The sequence below is a fragment of the Ailuropoda melanoleuca genome, chromosome 14, assembly GCF_002007445.2.
Source record: "Ailuropoda melanoleuca isolate Jingjing chromosome 14, ASM200744v2, whole genome shotgun sequence".
NCBI lineage: Eukaryota > Metazoa > Chordata > Mammalia > Carnivora > Ursidae > Ailuropoda > Ailuropoda melanoleuca.
Genome location: NC_048231.1, coordinates 40,569,186 through 40,587,203, shown reverse-complemented (window position 1 = coordinate 40,587,203; position 18,018 = coordinate 40,569,186). Strand labels below are relative to the sequence as shown.

Sequence of the window (18,018 nt, the reverse complement as noted above, 5' to 3'; positions counted from 1 at the left end):
GTAAATGCTGAAGTTTTGAGAATATGAAATACAAATTTGATAAAAACAAAATGTCCCTTTCCTAATGCTTTTATTCTAAGATGAAGAGGAAGAATTATACAAGAGATCCTGACCCAACTCTCTCCCCAACTTTCAGACCCATTTCTGAAGTAAGAGTGCCTCAGGAAAGATCCTCCCTGTGTTACAGACCTAATCCACTGCACCCCCAGAGTCTCAGAATCGAAACCTCCCCCACAGGATGAGACTCAGTGGGACATTTCTCCCTTTCTTACCGATTCCCCCAAATTCCTGTCAAGTTCCTCACGGAATTAAAAAGATCACAAATAAGAAAGGATGATTGAGAATTCCTGCACATGGTACTCGGAAAGTGTGACCAAAAGGCAAAGGGATCCGTTACAAATCCTGAATGGTGATTTAATTTGGTCCAAGAGAAAATCCACATGTCCAATGGCAGCTGCCAAGTGGCAAGTGTCAGCACATGGGGCCAGCCACACGGGCAGCCCGGCCTTTCTGCCCCTCCACGAGGGAGGGGCGGCTTGTGCTGGCCAGGGCCCCAGGGGCTCCCAACTGCATCTCTGTTTTGTCCCACCATCTGTTCTGCTGAGAACAGAGAATACTCCACTGTGCTTAAACAAAGGAAATGAGGAACTCTAAGGACAAAGAAAGGAAACCAATATTAGGTCTAATCCCTACTATTTAAACCAAGGGTTACTTACATGATTCCATTCACTCTTCTCAACAACCTTGTACAATAGGTACCATATCTATTAAACAGACACAGCTCAATAAGAAAAAAAAACTTTAATGGCCAAAAGACTTGAACAGAGATTCTCCAAAGAAGATACACAAAAGGCAAACAGGTACATGAAAAGATACTCAACATCACTAGTCATCAAGATACTCAACATCACTAGTCATTTGCATTTGCATCAAATGCAAATAAGAACCACAACAAGGGGGGGGCGCCTGGGTGGCTCAGTCGTTAAGCATTAAGCATCTGCCTTCAGCTCGGGGTCTGATCCCAGGGCTCTGGGATCGAGCCCCACATCGGGCTCCTCCACTAGGAGCCTGCTTCTTCCTCTCCCACTCCCCCTGCTTGTGTTCCCTCTCTCACTGGCTGTCTCTCTCTCTCTGTCAAATAAATGAAAACTTAAAAAAAAAAAAAAAGAACCACAACAAGGTATCAGCTCATGTCTGTCAGAGTGGCCGTCATCAAAAAGACAAATGCTGGCATGGATATAGAAGAAAAGGAAACCCTTGTGCACTGGTGGGATGTAAATTGGTACAGCCACTATGGAACACAGTATGGACAATTCTCAAACAATTAAAAAGAGAACCACCACACAATGCAGCAGTTCTACTTCTGGGACTATATCTAAAGGCAACAAAAACACTTCCTCAAAAAGATATCTGCATCCCCATGTTCATAGAAGCTTTATGTACAACTGCCAAGACATGGAAACAAATTAAGTGCCCATCACTGGACAAATGGATAAAGTAGTTGTGGTATATATATGCAGTGCAATATTATTCAGCCATAAAAAACAAGGGAATACTACCATTTGCAACAACATGGATAGATCTCGAAGCCATTATGCTAAGTGAAATAAGTCAGACAAACACTGTGTGGTCTTGCTTACATGTGAAATCTATTAAAAAAAAAATCTCACAGAAACTCATAGACTTGTGGTACCAGAAGTGGAGGGTGGGAGAAGGGGGCACAGGAGGAAGATGGTTAAAACACACAAACTTCCGGTTCTGCGATAAAGAAGTCCTAGGGATAGAGTGTGCAACACGGTCCCTACCACTAACACTACAGTGAGACACACAGGAAAGTCATTAGTAAGAGTCCTTGTCACAAGGAGAAATTTTTGTGTTAGCTGCATGTACTGTGGTAGTCATTTCACAGTGTTGGGAAATCAAACCGTCATGCTGAACACCTTAAACTTTGACGGTAATAGATGGCAATTATTTTGCAGTAAAAATGGAAAAAACAGATGAAAAAAGCACCAAGGTTCAGAGAGGTCAAGTAATGTGCCCAAGTACACACAGCCAAGTACACACAGATGAGGAAACCAGGACTCTGGCCGCAAAGCCAGTGCCGCTAGTGTAAGCTTCAGCAAGGCTCATTTAAATGCAGTCTCTGAGATGCTCGAGAGGTTAAGATGGCGGAGGAGTAGGGGACCCCTTTTCAGCCTGTCCCCTGAGTTGAGCGGGATAGGTACCAGACCAGCAGGAACATCCACGGAATCAGCCTGAGACGCAGGAAGGTACATGTGGATCTCTACAAATGAACATCTCCAGCGCTGAGTATCGAGGTACGAAGCGGGGAGCCGTGAAACCGCGCACAGATTATCGGAAGCTAAACAAAAGGGGGAGGGAGCCGCCGTGTCAGGGCGCCGGGAAGCGGTNCGGGAAGCGGTAGCCACCTGCACGGGGGAGCGGACAGACTGCGGACCCGCACGCTTGAGACAGCAGACTGAGAAGGGAGCTCCGGGAGCGCACGCCGGATGGCTGGCGGTTGGCGGGCCACCTGCACGGGGGAGCAGGCGGACTCGCGGACGGCACCCGCGACACAGCAGACTTAGAACGCGAGCTCCAGGAGCGCGCGCGCAGGGCGGCTGGCGGGCCACCTGCACCGGGGAGCGGGCGGACCGCGGACCCGCACTCTGGAAACGGCAGACTGAGTCCGTGAGCCGGGAGCGTGCACCACCAAGCATCTCACGGAGCTCCGGAGCTCCGGTGTGCTCACTGGATCGAGGCTGAGACCGGGAGCTCCGGGAGCGTCCGCGGGGCGGCTGGCGGCTGGAGGGCCACCTGCACGGGGGAGCAGGCGGACTCGCGGTCAGCACCCGTGAGACACCAGACTGAGACGGGGAGCTCCGGGAGCCCGCGCGGGGCGGCTGGCGGCGGGCGGGGTTGGAAACACAAAGGACAGAGACGTGCCGGCCCTGGAAGTGAGGGCTGGGACGCCGGGTGTGGGGCGCACAGCCCGGGATGCTGCAGGGTTGAGCAGCACCAACAGAAACAGAGTTAAAGTGGCCAGAACATCAGTGGAGAACGATCCGCGATCCCTCTGTTCTGAGACAGAGGCTGAATTTCAGCCGCTGCTGCTCTCTCAGAAGAGGCATAGCAAACCGCCAGGGAAAGCCGCCAGAGAACAAAAGCCCGGAAATACCGGCTCACAGGGTGCCCATCCCCATCCCCCCTCGCAAGGGACACAGAGACTCTACCCAAACAGGGTTTTCTGAGTACCTGCAGGCAGGCCCCTCCCCCAGAAGGCAGGCTGAAAAATCAAGAAGCCCACAACCCGGAGCGCCTGAGTGGCGCAGTCACCAAGCACCTGTCTTCGGATTAGGGTGTGATCACAACGCTCCGTAAGGAGTCCTTCATCGGGCTTCTCCACCGGGAACCTGCTTCTTCCTCTCCCACTCCTCTGCTTGGGTTCCCTTTCTTGCTGACTGTCTCTCTCTCTCTCAAATAAATAAATAAACTCTTTAAGGAAGAAGCCCACATCCCTAAGATCTCTATAAAACAAGGGCGCACGGCCTGGGTCCCAGTCAACACTTGGGCTCTGGACAACCCTGCAATCTCTCTTCATCAGAATGACGAGAAGGAGAAGTCCCCCCCAGCAAAGAAAAGATAATGAGTCTGTGGCCTCTGCCACAGAATTGGCCTCGGCCACAGAATTAATACATATGGATGTATCCCAATTATCAGAAATGGAATTCAGAGCAACAATGGTCAAGATGATGAGTAAACTTGAAAAAAGCATCAGAGAAAGCGTTGCTGAGAATATAGAATCCCTAAGGGCAGAAATGAGAGCGAATCTGACAGAAATTAAAAATTCTATGGGCCAAATACAGTCAAAACTAGAGGCTCTGACGGCCAGGGTCACCGAGGCAGAGGAACGCGTTAGCGAATTGGAGGATGGGTTAGTAGAAGAAAAAACGAAAATAGAAGCTGGTCTTAAAAAAATCCACGCCCACGAATGTAGATTACGGGAGATTACTGACTCTATGAAACGATCCAATGTCAGAATCATCGGCATCCCTGAAGGGGTGGAGAAAAACAGAGGTCTAGAAGAGATATTTGAACAAATTGTAGCTGAAAACTTCCCTAATCTAGCAAGGGAAACAAGCATTCGTGTCCAAGAGGCAGAGAGGACCCCATCCAAGCTCAACCAGGACAAACCTACGCCACGGCATGTCATAGTGCAATTCGCAAATATTAGATCCAAGGATACAGTATTGAAAGCGGCCAGGGCAAAGAAATTTCTCACGTACCAAGGCAAAGGTATCAGGATTACGTCAGACCTGTCTACAGAGACCTGGAATGAGAGAAAGGCTTGGGGGGGCATTTTTAAAGCTCTTTCAGAGAAAAACATGCAGCCAAGGATCCTTTATCCAGCAAAGCTGTCATTCAGAATTGATGGAGAAATAAAGACGTTCCAAAATCGCCAATCATTAACCAATTTCGTAACCACGAAACCAGCCCTACAGGAGATATTAAGGGGGGCTCTATAAAGGTAAAAAGGCCCCAAGAGTGATACAGAGCAGCAAGTCACAACCGATACAAAGACTTTAAAGAGAAATGGCATCATTAAAATCATATCTGTCAATAATCTCTATCAATCTAAATGGCTTAAACTCTCCCATAAAACGCCACAGGGTTGCAGATTGGATAAAAAGACATGACCCATCCATTTGCTGTCTACAAGAGACTCATTTTGAACCCAAAGATGCATTCAGACTTAGAGTAAGGGGATGGAGTACCATCTTCCACGCAAATGGACCTCAAAAGAAAGCTGGAGTAGCAATTCTCATATCAGATAGACTGGATTTTAAACTAGAGGCCATAGAGAGAGATACAGAAGGGCACTATATTATTCTTAAAGGAAGTATTCAACAAGTGGATATGACAATTATTAATATATATGCCCCCAACAGGGGAGCAGCAAGATACACAAGCCAACTCTTAACCAAAATAAAGAGACATATAGATAAGAACACAGTAATAGTAGGGGACCTCAACACCCCACTATCAGAAATAGACAGAACACCCTGGCAAAAACTAAGCAAAGAATCAAAGGCTTTGAATGCCATACTCGACGAGTTGGACCTCATAGATATATATAGAACACTACACCCCAGAACCAAAGAATACTCATTCTATTCAAATGCCCATGGAACATTCTCAAGAATAGATCATGCTCTGGGACACAAAACAGGTCTCAGCCAATACCAAAAGATTGAAATTATCCCCTGCATATTCTCAGACCACAACGCTCTGAAATTGGAACTCAACCACAAGGAAAAACCTGGAAGAAACTCAAACACTTGGAGGCTAAGAACCATCCTGCTCAAGAATGACTCGATAAACCAGGAAATCAAAAAACAAATTAAACAATTTATGGAGACCAACGAGAATGAATACACAACGGTCCAAAACCTATGGGATACTGCAAAGGCAGTCCTAAGGGGGAAATACATAGCCATCCAAGCCTCACTCAAAAGAATAGAAAAATCTAAAATGCAGTTTCTATATTCTCACCTCAAGAAACTGGAACAGCAACAGAGGGACAGGCCTAACCCACTGACAAGGAAGGAGTTGACCAAGATTAGAGCAGAAATCAATGAATTAGAGACCAGAACCACAGTAGAGCAGATCAACAGGACTAGAAGCTGGTTCTTTGAGAGAATCCATAAAATTGATAGACCACTGGCAAAACTTGTCCAAAAACAAAGAGAAAGGACTGAGATTATTAAAATTATGACTGAAAAGGGAGAGGTCACGACCAGCACCATTGAAATTGCAAGGATTATTAGAAACTTTTATCAACAGCTATATGCCAAAAAACTAAACAATCTGGAAGAGATGGAGGCCTTCCTGGAAACCTATAAACTACCAAGACTGAAACAGGAAGAAATAGATTTCTTAAATAGGCCAATTAACTATGAAGAAATTGAGTCAGTGATAAACAACCTTCCAAATAATAAAACTCCAGGCCCAGACGGTTTTCCTGGGGAATTCTACCAAACATTCAAAGAAGAAATAATACCTATTCTCCTAAAGCTATTTCAAAAAATAGAAACAGAAGGAAAGCTACCAAACTCATTCTATGAGGCTAATATTACCTTGATCCCCAAACCAGGCAAAGACCCCCTCAAAAAGGAGAATTACAGACCGATTTCTCTAATGAATATGGATGCCAAAATCCTCAACAAGATCCTTGCTAATAGAATCCAACAGTACATTAAAAGGATTATCCATCATGACCAAGTGGGATTCATACCTGGGATGCAAGCATGGTTCAACACTCGCAAATCAATCAATGTGATACATCATATCAACAAGAAAAGACTCAAGAACCATATGATCCTCTCAATTGATGCAGAAAAAGCATTTGACAAAATACAGCATCCTTTCCTGATTAAAACCCTTCAGAGTGTAGGAATAGAGGGTACATTTCTCAATCTCATAAAAGCCATCTATGAAAAGCCTACTGCAAGCATTATTCTCAATGGGGAAAAGCTGGAAGCCTTTCCCTTAAGATCAGGAACACGACAAGGATGCCCACTCTCGCCACTATTATTCAACATAGTACTAGAAGTCCTTGCAACAGCAATCAGAAGACAAAAAGGGATCAAAGGTATCCAAATCGGCAAAGAAGAAGTCAAACTGTCTCTCTTTGCAGATGACATGATACTCTATATGGAAAACCCAAAGGAATCCACTCCCAAACTATTAGAAGTTATAGAACAATTCAGTAAGGTGGCAGGATACAAAATCAATGCCCAGAAATCAGTTGCATTTCTATACACGAATAACGAGACTGAAGAAAGAGAAATTAGGGAATCCATCCCATTTACAATAACACCAAAAACCATGCGTTACCTTGGAATTAACTTAACCAGAGACGTAAAGGACCTATATGCTAGAAACTATAGATCACTTTTGAAAGATATTGAGGAAGACATAAAAAGATGGAAAAATATTCCATGCTCATGGATTGGAAGAATTAACATAGTTAAAATGTCCATACTACCCAGAGCAATCTACACTTTCAATGCTATCCCGATCAAAATACCGAGGACATTTTTCAAAGAACTGGAACAAATAGTCCTTAAATTTGTATGGAACCAGAAAAGGCCCCGAATCTCCAAGGAACTGTTGAAAAGGAAAAACAAAGCTGGGGGCATCACAATGCCGGATTTCGAGCTGTACTACAAAGCTGTGATCACAAAGACAGCATGGTACTGGCACAAAAACAGACACATCGACCAATGGAACAGAATAGAGAACCCAGAAATGGACCCTCGGCTCTTTGGGCAACTAATCTTTGATAAAGCAGGAAAAAACATCCGGTGGAAAAAAGACAGTCTCTTCAATAAATGGTGCTGGGAAAATTGGACAGCTACATGCAAAAGAATGAAACTTGACCACTCTCTCACACCATACACAAAAATAAACTCCAAATGGATGAAAGACCTCAATGTGAGACAGGAATCCATCAAAATTCTAGAGGAGAACATAGGCAACAACTTCTATGACATCGGCCAGAGCAACCTTTTTCACGACACATCTCCAAAGGCAAGAGAAATAAAAGATAAAATGAACTTATGGGACTTTATCAGGATAAAGAGCTTCTGCACAGCCAAGGAAACAGTCAAAAAAACTAAGAGACAGCCCACGGAATGGGAGAATATATTTGCAAAGGACACCACAGATAAAGGACTGGTATCCAAGATCTACAAAGAACTTCTCAAACTCAATACACGAGAAACAAATAAACAAATCATAAAATGGGCAGAAGATATGAACAGACACTTTTCCAATGAAGACATACAAATGGCTAACAGACACATGAAAAAATGTTCAAAATCATTAGCCATCAGGGAAATTCAAATCAAAACCACACTGAGATACCACCTTACGCCAGTTAGAATGGCAAAGATAGACAAGGCAAGAAACAACAATTGTTGGAGAGGATGTGGAGAAAGGGGATCCCTCCTACATTGTTGGTGGGAATGCAAGTTGGTACAGCCACTCTGGAAAACAGTGTGGAGGTCCCTTAAAAAGTTAAAAATTGAACTACCCTATGACCCAGCCATTGCACTACTGGGTGTTTACCCCAAAGATACAGACGTAGTAAAGAGAAGGGCCATATGCACCCCAATGTTCATAGCTGCATTGTCCACAATAGCCAAATCATGGAAGGAGCCGAGATGCCCTTCAACAGATGACTGGATTAAGAAGCTGTGGTCCATATATACAATGGAATATTACTCAGCTATCAGAAAGAACGAATTCTCAACATTTGCTGCAACATGGACGGCACTGGAGGAGATAATGCTAAGTGAAATAAGTCAAGCAGAGAAAGACAATTATCATATGATTTCTCTCATCTATGGAACATAAGAACTAGGATGATCGGTAGGGGAAGAAAGGGATAAAGAAAAGGGGGGTAATCAGAAGGGGGAATGAAACATGAGAGACTATGGACTATGAGAAACAAACTGAAGACTTCAGAGGGGAGGGGGTGGGGGAAGGGGATAGACTGGTGATGGGTAGTAAGGAGGGCACGTATTGCATGGTGCACTGTGTTATACGCAACTAATGAAGCATCGAACTTTACATCGGAATCCGGGGATGTACTGTATGGCGATTAACATAATATAATAAAAAAAATCATTAAAATAAATAAATAAATAAATAAATAAATGCAGTCTCTGAAATCGCACAAGGAGGCGGGCAGAACCCTGCTTGGCCGCCTCCCGAAATACCTGGTGCTCCTGAGCTTTGAGACGGCCCCTCCTTGCACCTTGCCTTCGATCTCCTCGGCAGAGTGCACATTCAGTTCAAGGGAGACCTTCAGCTGAGACATCTTAATTGCCATATACACTGCAGGAAGAGTTTTAAACCTCTCTGTTGGATTACGTGAAAACTCCACAAAGGCTCTGCTCCACAAATGGAAAGAAGAAATCAGTTTATCAGGCATCCAAAAAAAAAGAACTAAGTATGTATTCATTTCTCTCAAGATTAGATGGAAGTTTTTCGCTCCGCCTCCCCTTGATTCATTCTACGACTCGCCAAGGGGTGCTTCCTTCCATGAAAAGTGCTTTCGTTTCGTTACGAGAACTACACATTACAGTGATGCAGCCCTGGCGCAGAACCAGGCCTCAGCCGTGCATGTGACGCAAACGACGCAGAAGCAACGCCGGCACTAATGAGCTTGTCAGCTACAGAACCCTAACTCTCAAAATGAACACGGAACGACAGCGTTTCAAGTGGGGGGGTTTCTACTGTACTGAGAAATAAAACACAGAGAAGATGAAATTACACAAATGAGTAGGTCGGTGATCTTTGTGAACTCCCTCCACAAACACCATCAAGTCTACCACCCAGTCACGCCGATGAACATCGCACGCTACCACCCCCTCCCACATCTCCGGGCACCCCTCCCATCCCTTTCTCTGGGGGATGAGATCAAGCATGCACTAAGGGTATCTGCTTGGCATTTCTTGGTATAAAGAAATAAAGCTTCAAGTCCACATTTGCTTGTGCATGAACACCCCTGGGTCAAAACATCACACTCATGCCAACAGACCTATGACCGCTACAAGTACTGTCATGGAAATGTGTAACCTTAACCCTGGAAGAGCATGAAGCAGCTGAGAGAGTTAGCCTCTAACTCAGCCAGCCTGTTCAGTGTGCACCTGCGCCTAGCCTGTCTGCAGGCTGAGTCTGCTGTCCTTGGACAACTGGCTCTCCTCTGCCCTCCGCCCTTCGCCCCCCTCACCTGCCTCCTGGTGAACTCACTGCCGAGCAGGCCCATCTTCCCCCCGCCTGTGCCCAATTCGCTCGCCCCTTGTCCTGTTACCCTTCTCTACAGGGCTCCTGAGTCCCTCCTCAGAAGCAGTTTCTTTCACACTTGAGACCACAACGCTTCCACGACGCACATCTTGCAGCAGGATCCTGCAGTCCTCCCTGTGGGACCCCCTCCCCCCGGGAGTCAGCTCTTCACAGCCCCTCTGTCTGGTCAATGCAGTCTCAAAGACCTGCTCTCCCGGGCCCTCCTCTCTTCCTTGTTCTGCACACGCAATCAACATCCAAACCCAAGAGAGCCACTGCCTCACCTGTTGCCTGCTTCGTTTCAAACATTACCTCTGGTTTAGAAACTACAAAAGAGCCCTCTCTCATCATTCCCTGGCCACGTCCTACAAAACAGTGCAGCTCAGAACGCTCAGGGGTTTAATGGTGTCGGGCAGCCACGAAGCACCATCCAGAGCAGAGCACCTGGCCTCCCACCACACAAACCTGACACAAAGCCAGCGGCTGGCAAAAGGCCTCCGCTGTGCCTTGCACACACCCCACACTCTCCAAAGTCCCAACGGGGCTCACGCTGGGCTCCCACTGGGTCAGCACCCCATCCTGCCCCACCGGCCACCTCCACCGCCCGCCTAACACACCTCCTCGGGAAGTCCCGAGTGAACATTACTGCCCCCAAGGCCCAGAAGCAATGTCTTCTGACCCCCTGAGCCTCTCCCACGACACTTCACGACAGGCCAAGGTCTACAGAACCCCACACCTATAGGACGAGGAGGTGCACCTATGTACTTACTGCCCATGCTCGGATGTCCTTCACACCTGACCCAGGTTCCTCGCTGAAGTGGGCCCCACATGATCCCAGAAGGAACACAGCCTTTACTCTGTCAAACAGTGACTCGTGTCATTCTCGGCCTTTAAACACCTGATGCACAGGAACTGCCATTGGTTTACCCAGAAAAACACAACGACTTCTCCAGATAACTGACATGACATTGCTACGGTGACTGAAAAGCCAGAAATACAAGGAGCCACGCAAAATAGGATAAAAATACCTCTAAACAAAGGCTCAGACAGGAAGAACATGAAACAAACAGACTCCAACCCAGGGATTCAGATCAGCGAGAGCCCAGACCACCGGCTACTTAACCCACCAAAGAACGACCACCTGTAACTGGAGCTCCACCGAGGCAAATACACTTCCAGTTTTCAAGAAAGAGAACTTTACTGTGTGATTCTAGTTTTAAAGAGTGATTTTTGTAAAAGTGATTAAGAGTTTCAGTATAATTTGTATTAGGATATTTGAAAAAACTTGAGACATTATCAGCTTAATTAGTTAAATCTGTAACGGTTGTTAAAAGAACTCAGAAGGACTTTGTTAGGGTTACGAATCTGCAAGGCGAGCACGCGCACAGGCCGGGGGAAGATGCATGTGCTTACATACTTACAAAGAAAATCAATATATTCATCATAGGAACAAACTTAAAATGTTTGAGGGGATTCATCCAAATTGAAAAGGGACAGAATATGTTCAACTTGAGTTACTGGACATCAAAGAGCGGAAGTGTTTCTTGTTCACTAGATTTACCAAGTTTTATAAATGAAATACAATTTATAGAACACCAAAAGAAAATTCTCATTTCAAAACTAAAATTCAAGTTAAAACTGTAAATAGTCTTTTCTGCACATGAATAGTCTCTCTTGGAAATAAAAACTCAAAGTGATAACTTCAAAACATGCCTTCTTGTTTCCTATAGCTGCAACTAAAATAAGGGGCAATGTAACGGAGGTTTTAGAGTATTTACCTTCCAAAAATATTCAGAACACATGTGTTCTAAATAACTACAAGCAGATACACCCTACTCCGGCGCACCTTTGTGGCCTACAAAGTGACGTATCACTAGGGACACCCCGTGAAAACCTAGGGACAGGCGCACGCTCTGAGCGCCCGCCCCAGCACCGCACGGCACCACGGAGCCTCCTTGGTGTCAGACCGCCAAGCTCCCAGCTTAGCTCCTCTAGGAGCTCACTCGGTTGAAAAAGAAGATAAATCACTACCGACAACAAGATAAACCAAAGCTGGGTTCCAAGGCGATGCGGAGCAGCCCGGATAGAGACCCATTTCCGCATGCGCTCAGTTTTAAGAATGAGTTCCTGCAAACATTGAACACATGCTGGCTCTTTCGTAATTCAGTTGATTACAAAAATACACAACTTACTTTGCACCATCAAATACAATGGATTTGACTTGACCACACTGTCGAAAGAGAGACTGTAGTTGTTTGTAGTACAGAAATCCATAGGAAGGAATGTGTTTCAGCTGTAACACACAATGCAGTATTCATCAGAGCAGACGTCAAAGCTAACGAAACAGTGATAACGTTCATAAACTTAAGCTGCTGCCCGTTACCTTAGTTCACAAAAAGCCCATTATTTTAGTTCACCGTCTTTAACCATAAGATGTAGACTCTATGGATAGGTATGTTTAGTGGCTGATGACTGTTACATTATAACTAAATTTTAATGATAAATATGTTAAATAAAAGATAATTCTTTCTCCGTTAAAATAATACTAAGTCTAACACAGAAAAAATAAGAGTTGTGTTTTATTTTACTTTCCAGTAATCAAGCTGACTAAATGCATCTCTTTAAAAGACTCTTTCTACATAAGGAAGACTGGGAACTAGAGGGGAGCACAGCACCGCACAGGTTAGGGACTGGGGCACTTCCACCATCACTGCCGGAAGTAAAGCGCATTGAGCTGTGGCAGACTCTTTCCACCAGCCCCAGGTCCTCGCTTTCCCCCTTCTGTCCTGGCGATTCGTGTCCCAGGCTCTGGTTCTGGCAGGAAACCTGAGGCCCTGGCCACAGCCACGGCCCCTGCCACCAGATCCTGTTTGTCTCAGGACCCACCCTGGCCCCACGAGAGAGGCAGTGGGTGGGTGAGAACGCCTGGGCTCTGAGCTGTCTTGTTAAGTCTCCTGAGGCAAAGTACCGAGTCGCCCTAGGACTCAACCACCCCATGAAAGAAGGCTGGTGGTAAATCCCCGCCTTGAGGGGCCAGTGCAAGGCTCAGAGAAGCATGAATACAAAGTACGTCATAAAGGGCCTCTCAGATAAGGGCGCGGTCAATACAAGCTATCATCTGGTTTTTATAACACACACAGAAGACAAATTTTTGGCCCCCAGAGTGCAGGGTGAACAGGCTGCCTTGTGGATGAAGGAGGCACGCACAGCTCCGTGTCCAAGGAGAATCCTGTAGGATCCTTCTCCCAGTGCACAAGGGAGGGGAGAACACCACGAAGGGATTTGAGGAAGCCAACCAGAAGAGTCATAGGAGGAGAGCCCCCAGAGGCAATAAAAGGTTAATTACCACCTTCTAAATTAAAACCCCTTCCCTACAGATGAAGTGCATCTCAGCGGCCTGTCTCCAGCCTGAGCACCAGCAACTTGTAGGCTCTTCAAAGATCTCCACACTCCAGTAATTGACCCTCCCTGCCTGGTGCACCTGATCTCTCCGGTAATTGTGGTGACAGTCACAACAATGGGAAAATCTGGCATGACCGCAAGTTTGCCAAGCGCTTTATACCTCCCCATTATCAGAGAAACTGACAATGGAACCAAGAAGGCCAATAAAAGTCCAGTTCCTACATGCTTTATTCCAGTTGTGCCTCCTGAGGCTTAAACAAACGGTCCACAAATGTTGATCCCACAGACCACACCTGCGGCTGAAGACGTGTGTCATTTAAGTGCTAATTTCTAGGTCATTCCTTCTAGTTCAGATTCTGTGGCAAGGGGCCCTCATATATGAATTTAAAAATAAACACTCTCTAGGGTCATTCTACTGGAATACAGTCAGGTCTGGGGATGACCGCTTAAATCCCAGTACAAAGCTGCCAACCAGTAACATTTTACTTTGTGTGAAACAAAACTGTTAACTAAATGTTCTTAAACTTATGGAGAAGTGTCTTAAATCCTTCAAAATGGCATGTGATCAATCAGCATTAGTCATAAATATGCAATTTCTCAAGGCTTTCTTTCAAGGCCAGGTCTACAAAAAAGGCAGCCAGACTGAAGAGCAAGTAGGTGTATGTGAAAAGGTCACACAAGCCAAAATATTCACTTTGGGGGAAAAAAATTCACCAGGTCCTCATAAAACTGGGAACAACTGGAGGATATGATGTACGGTAGTAGCCACACTGAAGCCGAGCTCCTACCACAACGGTCGTCTTTGGGTCTTTGCCGGCCAGCTCCCTCACCGCCATCTCCTCATCAGGCTGTCCGAAAGTGAAGTAATTTGGGTAAAAAGCACCTGCCAATACCACCTGGAAGAGAATTGGATTTTCATGAACTAGCAACATTTTTTATTGGTCTGTCTCAACAATACACTAATCTCTTCCCAGAACGATGTAACCAACATGTGTAAGGTACAAGAGGGGTATATAAAAATACTAACCCTTCCACCAATCAAGTACAAAGTCACAATTCTGATTATTTCACTGCTACTAACAGAAGCACTCCGGACATGTCCTTCTTCAAGGGAGCTGGAGCCCCTCTCAGAAGGAGGTTTAGGAAACAGTGGTGAGTTGAGTGAGGGCACAAATGACTGTACACACTTTCCCACCTGCTGTCCAACATACCCACCTCCACGGTCCAGGCACCTCCCCAGACTCCAAGAAGCACATCCAATATGCACTTCTAAACAGCACTCTGCAAACAGTCCCTTCATCAATCAAAGTGTACCATTTGACACATACACTCATGGAAGACTCTCCCTGGCCTCCAAGTAATCTGACATCCAGAAAAACACTGTTTTCCAGCATCACTCCATTCACAGAGAGCCACCTACAACCCAACTCTACATGCTGATGTGTACAGATATATTCCTTCTCTGAACCCCAATGTAGAAGCCTTAGCCCCTTTGTAGGATACACTTCCCTCTACACAATCCCTATAATGTCCCATCCAACCAGCTAGCCTGATCATGGCCTCTAAAGTTAACATTTTCAGTGTAAGGGAATAGCTACATATGTTGAAAAACATTAAGAACATTTTTAGTTTCTTAAAAGCAAAAATCCAGGGGCGCCTGGGTGGCACAGCGGTTGAGCGTCTGCCTTCGGCTCAGGGCCTGATCCCGGAGTTATGGGATCGAGCCCCACATCCNCGCCTGGGTGGCACAGCGGTTGAGCGTCTGCCTTCGGCTCAGGGCCTGATCCCGGAGTTATGGGATCGAGCCCCACATCAGGCTCCTCTGCTATGAGCCTGCTTCTTCCTCTCCCACTCCCCCCTGCTTGTGTTCCCTCTCTCGCTGGCTGTCTCTGTCTCTGTCGAATAAATAAAATCTTTAAAAAAAAAAAAAAGCAAAAATCCAAGGACCTCTCCTGAAGCAGTCACAACAGCTGGTGTGCTACAGAAACGTTCCTCTGGAGATGAGCAATGGGGCTGGGTGACCAACTCTATGATGTGGGAACCTGAACCATGCTGTCCCCCAAAGCAGCACGAACACCAGGGCCCTAAAATCTCTTGAGGCATGATTTGTATCAGAAAGCACGGGGGCCTTCTCAACCATGACAGCTAGCCGGGAGAAAGGAGGAGAAGAGATGTCCAGGAAACCCCAGCACACCTGCAGGATGAACCGCTGCTTGTGTACATACTCCTGATCCGCGACGGGCCGCCGACAGTCCACATACATATTGAACTGGGAGATTCGATTCTTCAGTTCTTCATATAACTCAGCCACCTAAGAAAGACACATTGAAATAGGAGTATTTACGCTACTCAGAACAATGAGAACACTGGAATATAAGTGTGCGATGAGCAAAGCACTCCTACGTCTACGGGACTGAACACAGCATTCGAAGAGCAAAGCGTTCCTACGTTTATGGGACTGAACACAGCATTCGATGAGCAAAGCGTTCCTACGTTTATGGGACTGAACACAGCATTCGAAGAGCAAAGCGTTCCTACGTTTATGGGACTGAACACAGCATTCGAAGAGCAAAGCGTTCCTACGTCTACGGGACTGAACGCTGCATTCGATGAGCAAAGCGCTCCCACGCCTACGGGACTGAAAGCTGCATTAGATGAGCAAAGCGTCCTACGTCTACGGGACTGAATGCTGCATTTAGTACCACTCAACTTATTTAAAGATGAATGAGTAAGAAATGGAAAGATGCTCAAGATGACATTGACAGAAAATACCAGGACGCAGAACCACACGTGCTTCACGATCTCTATCTGTCCGTGCACACGCGTGCACACACACACACAACCACTACAACATACACCCACGATGCCCTCTGGGCATCACGAGAGCAAGTAACCAGAATCACAGCCTCCGCGTTAAGTCCTTTACACACCTCAAAACCTCCACATGAATGTGTACTGCTTCTGTGATTAAAAACAAGATGAGAACAGGAGCGCCTGGCTGGCACAGTTGGTGAAGTGTCCGACTCTTGATTTTGGCTCAGGTCATGATCTCAGGGTCGTGAGACTGAGCCCCGCATCAGGCTCCACACTCAGCACAGAGTCTGCCCGAGAATCTCCCTCTCCTTCTGTCCCTCCCCACTCGCTCGCACGCCTTCTCTCTCACACACACACACAAATAAATAAATATCATCTTTTTAAAAAAAAGCTGAGAACAAACAGGGTTGCTGGGGGGACGTGGCTGGGGGCTGGGCATGAAGGAGGGCACCTGTTGGGATGAGCGCCGCCTGTTGTATGTAGGTGATGAACCACTAAATTCTACTCCTGAAACCATTAACTAACTAGAATTCAAATAAAATAAAACACAAAAACAAAAAAACAAGCTCAAGTGACCAACAGGTCAACAGCTGCTCTCAACAAATCACCCAGTTGTAATAAAAACCATTTCACACAAAACACCAAACTTCAAAGTACACACACAAGAATACACAACCCCAAATACCTACAAGTTTTCCAATTTACCACAAAATTATCTCCAACTAAAGTAAAAAACCCTACAAACCACAGGTGTGAACATTAACTGGAAGACAACTAAAAATAACTGGAAAGACAGAAAAACTTGAAAACCATGACCTGTGAGGAGGTGGGGAAAGCCTGGAACATGGAAGGAAGGGCCAAGTGCATCACCCAATGTCAGCCTATGTACTTCCATGCTCCCGAACCCTTTCATAAGGCTGTTGTCACATAGGACTTCCTAGTTAAAAGTCAGTATAGGGGCGCCTAGGTGGCGCAGTCGTTAGGCGTCTGCCTTCGGCTCAGGGCGTGATCCCAGCGTTCTGGGATCGAGCCCCACATCAGGCTCCTCCGCTAGGAGCCTGCTTCTTCCTCTGCCTGTGTTCCCTCTCTCGCTGGCTGTCTCTGTCAAATAAATAAAATCTTTAAAAAAAAAAAAAGTCAGTATAAAAGTATGCAAGTCACCTTTTCTGACCAAAATGCAATAAAATCTGAAATGAATCACAAAACAAGACATCTGAAAATATTTCTAAGTGAAAATTCAAATATTCTACTTAAAAACTCTTTAGACAGGGACGCCAGGGTCACGCAGTTGTTAAGTGTCTGCCTTCGGCTCAGGGCGTGATCCCAGCGTTCTGGGATCGAGTCCCACATCGGGCTCCTCCACTGGGAGCCTGCTTCTTCCTCTCCCACTCCCCCTGCTTGTGTTCCCTCTCTCGCTGGCTGTCTCTCTGTCACATAAATAAATAAAATCTTTAAAAAAAAAAAAAACAAAACTCTTTAGTCAAGGAGGAAACCGACACTAAAAAAAGTTAAGAGACGAGAATAACAATCCCTACTTATCAAAAATCAACGGGATATGGTCAAACAAGAAAATACACAGCTTAAATGCTTTTAACTAGGGGCGCCTGGGTGGCTCAGTCGTTAAGCGTCTGCCTTCAGCTCAGGGCGTGATCCCAGGGTCCTGGGATCGAGCCCTGCATTGGTCTCCCTGCTCTGCTGGGAGCCTGCTTCTCCCTCTCCCACTCCCCCTGCTTGTGTTCCCTCTCTCGTTGGCTGTCTCTGTCAAATAAATAAATAAAATCTTTAAAAAAAAAAAAAAGAAAAAGCTTTTAACTAGAAAAACTAGTAGTATTAATGGATTAAATATTCATCTCAGGAAGACTAAAATACTAAACCAAGAGACAAAGAGCTAAATTAACAGAAAAAAAGCAAAAATCAATTAAAATCCTTTACCTTTCCCCTTCCCCC

At 45.8% G+C, this 18,018-nt stretch overlaps 1 protein-coding gene across 1 annotated transcript in view; it reads right to left on the bottom strand.

Moving 5' to 3' along the window:
* The window catches only part of TDRD9 (tudor domain containing 9), a 114,757-nt gene that overhangs the window by 26,280 nt on the left and 70,459 nt on the right, over positions 1-18,018 (bottom strand). Inside the window, exons 21-24 of the mRNA XM_034642919.1 lie at positions 15,452-15,568; positions 14,046-14,153; positions 12,048-12,148; positions 8,787-8,960 (exon numbers count right to left, since the gene is read on the bottom strand). Coding sequence (XP_034498810.1) covers positions 8,787-8,960; positions 12,048-12,148; positions 14,046-14,153; positions 15,452-15,568 — 500 coding nt within the window. The remainder of the gene's footprint in view (positions 1-8,786; positions 8,961-12,047; positions 12,149-14,045; positions 14,154-15,451; positions 15,569-18,018) is intronic.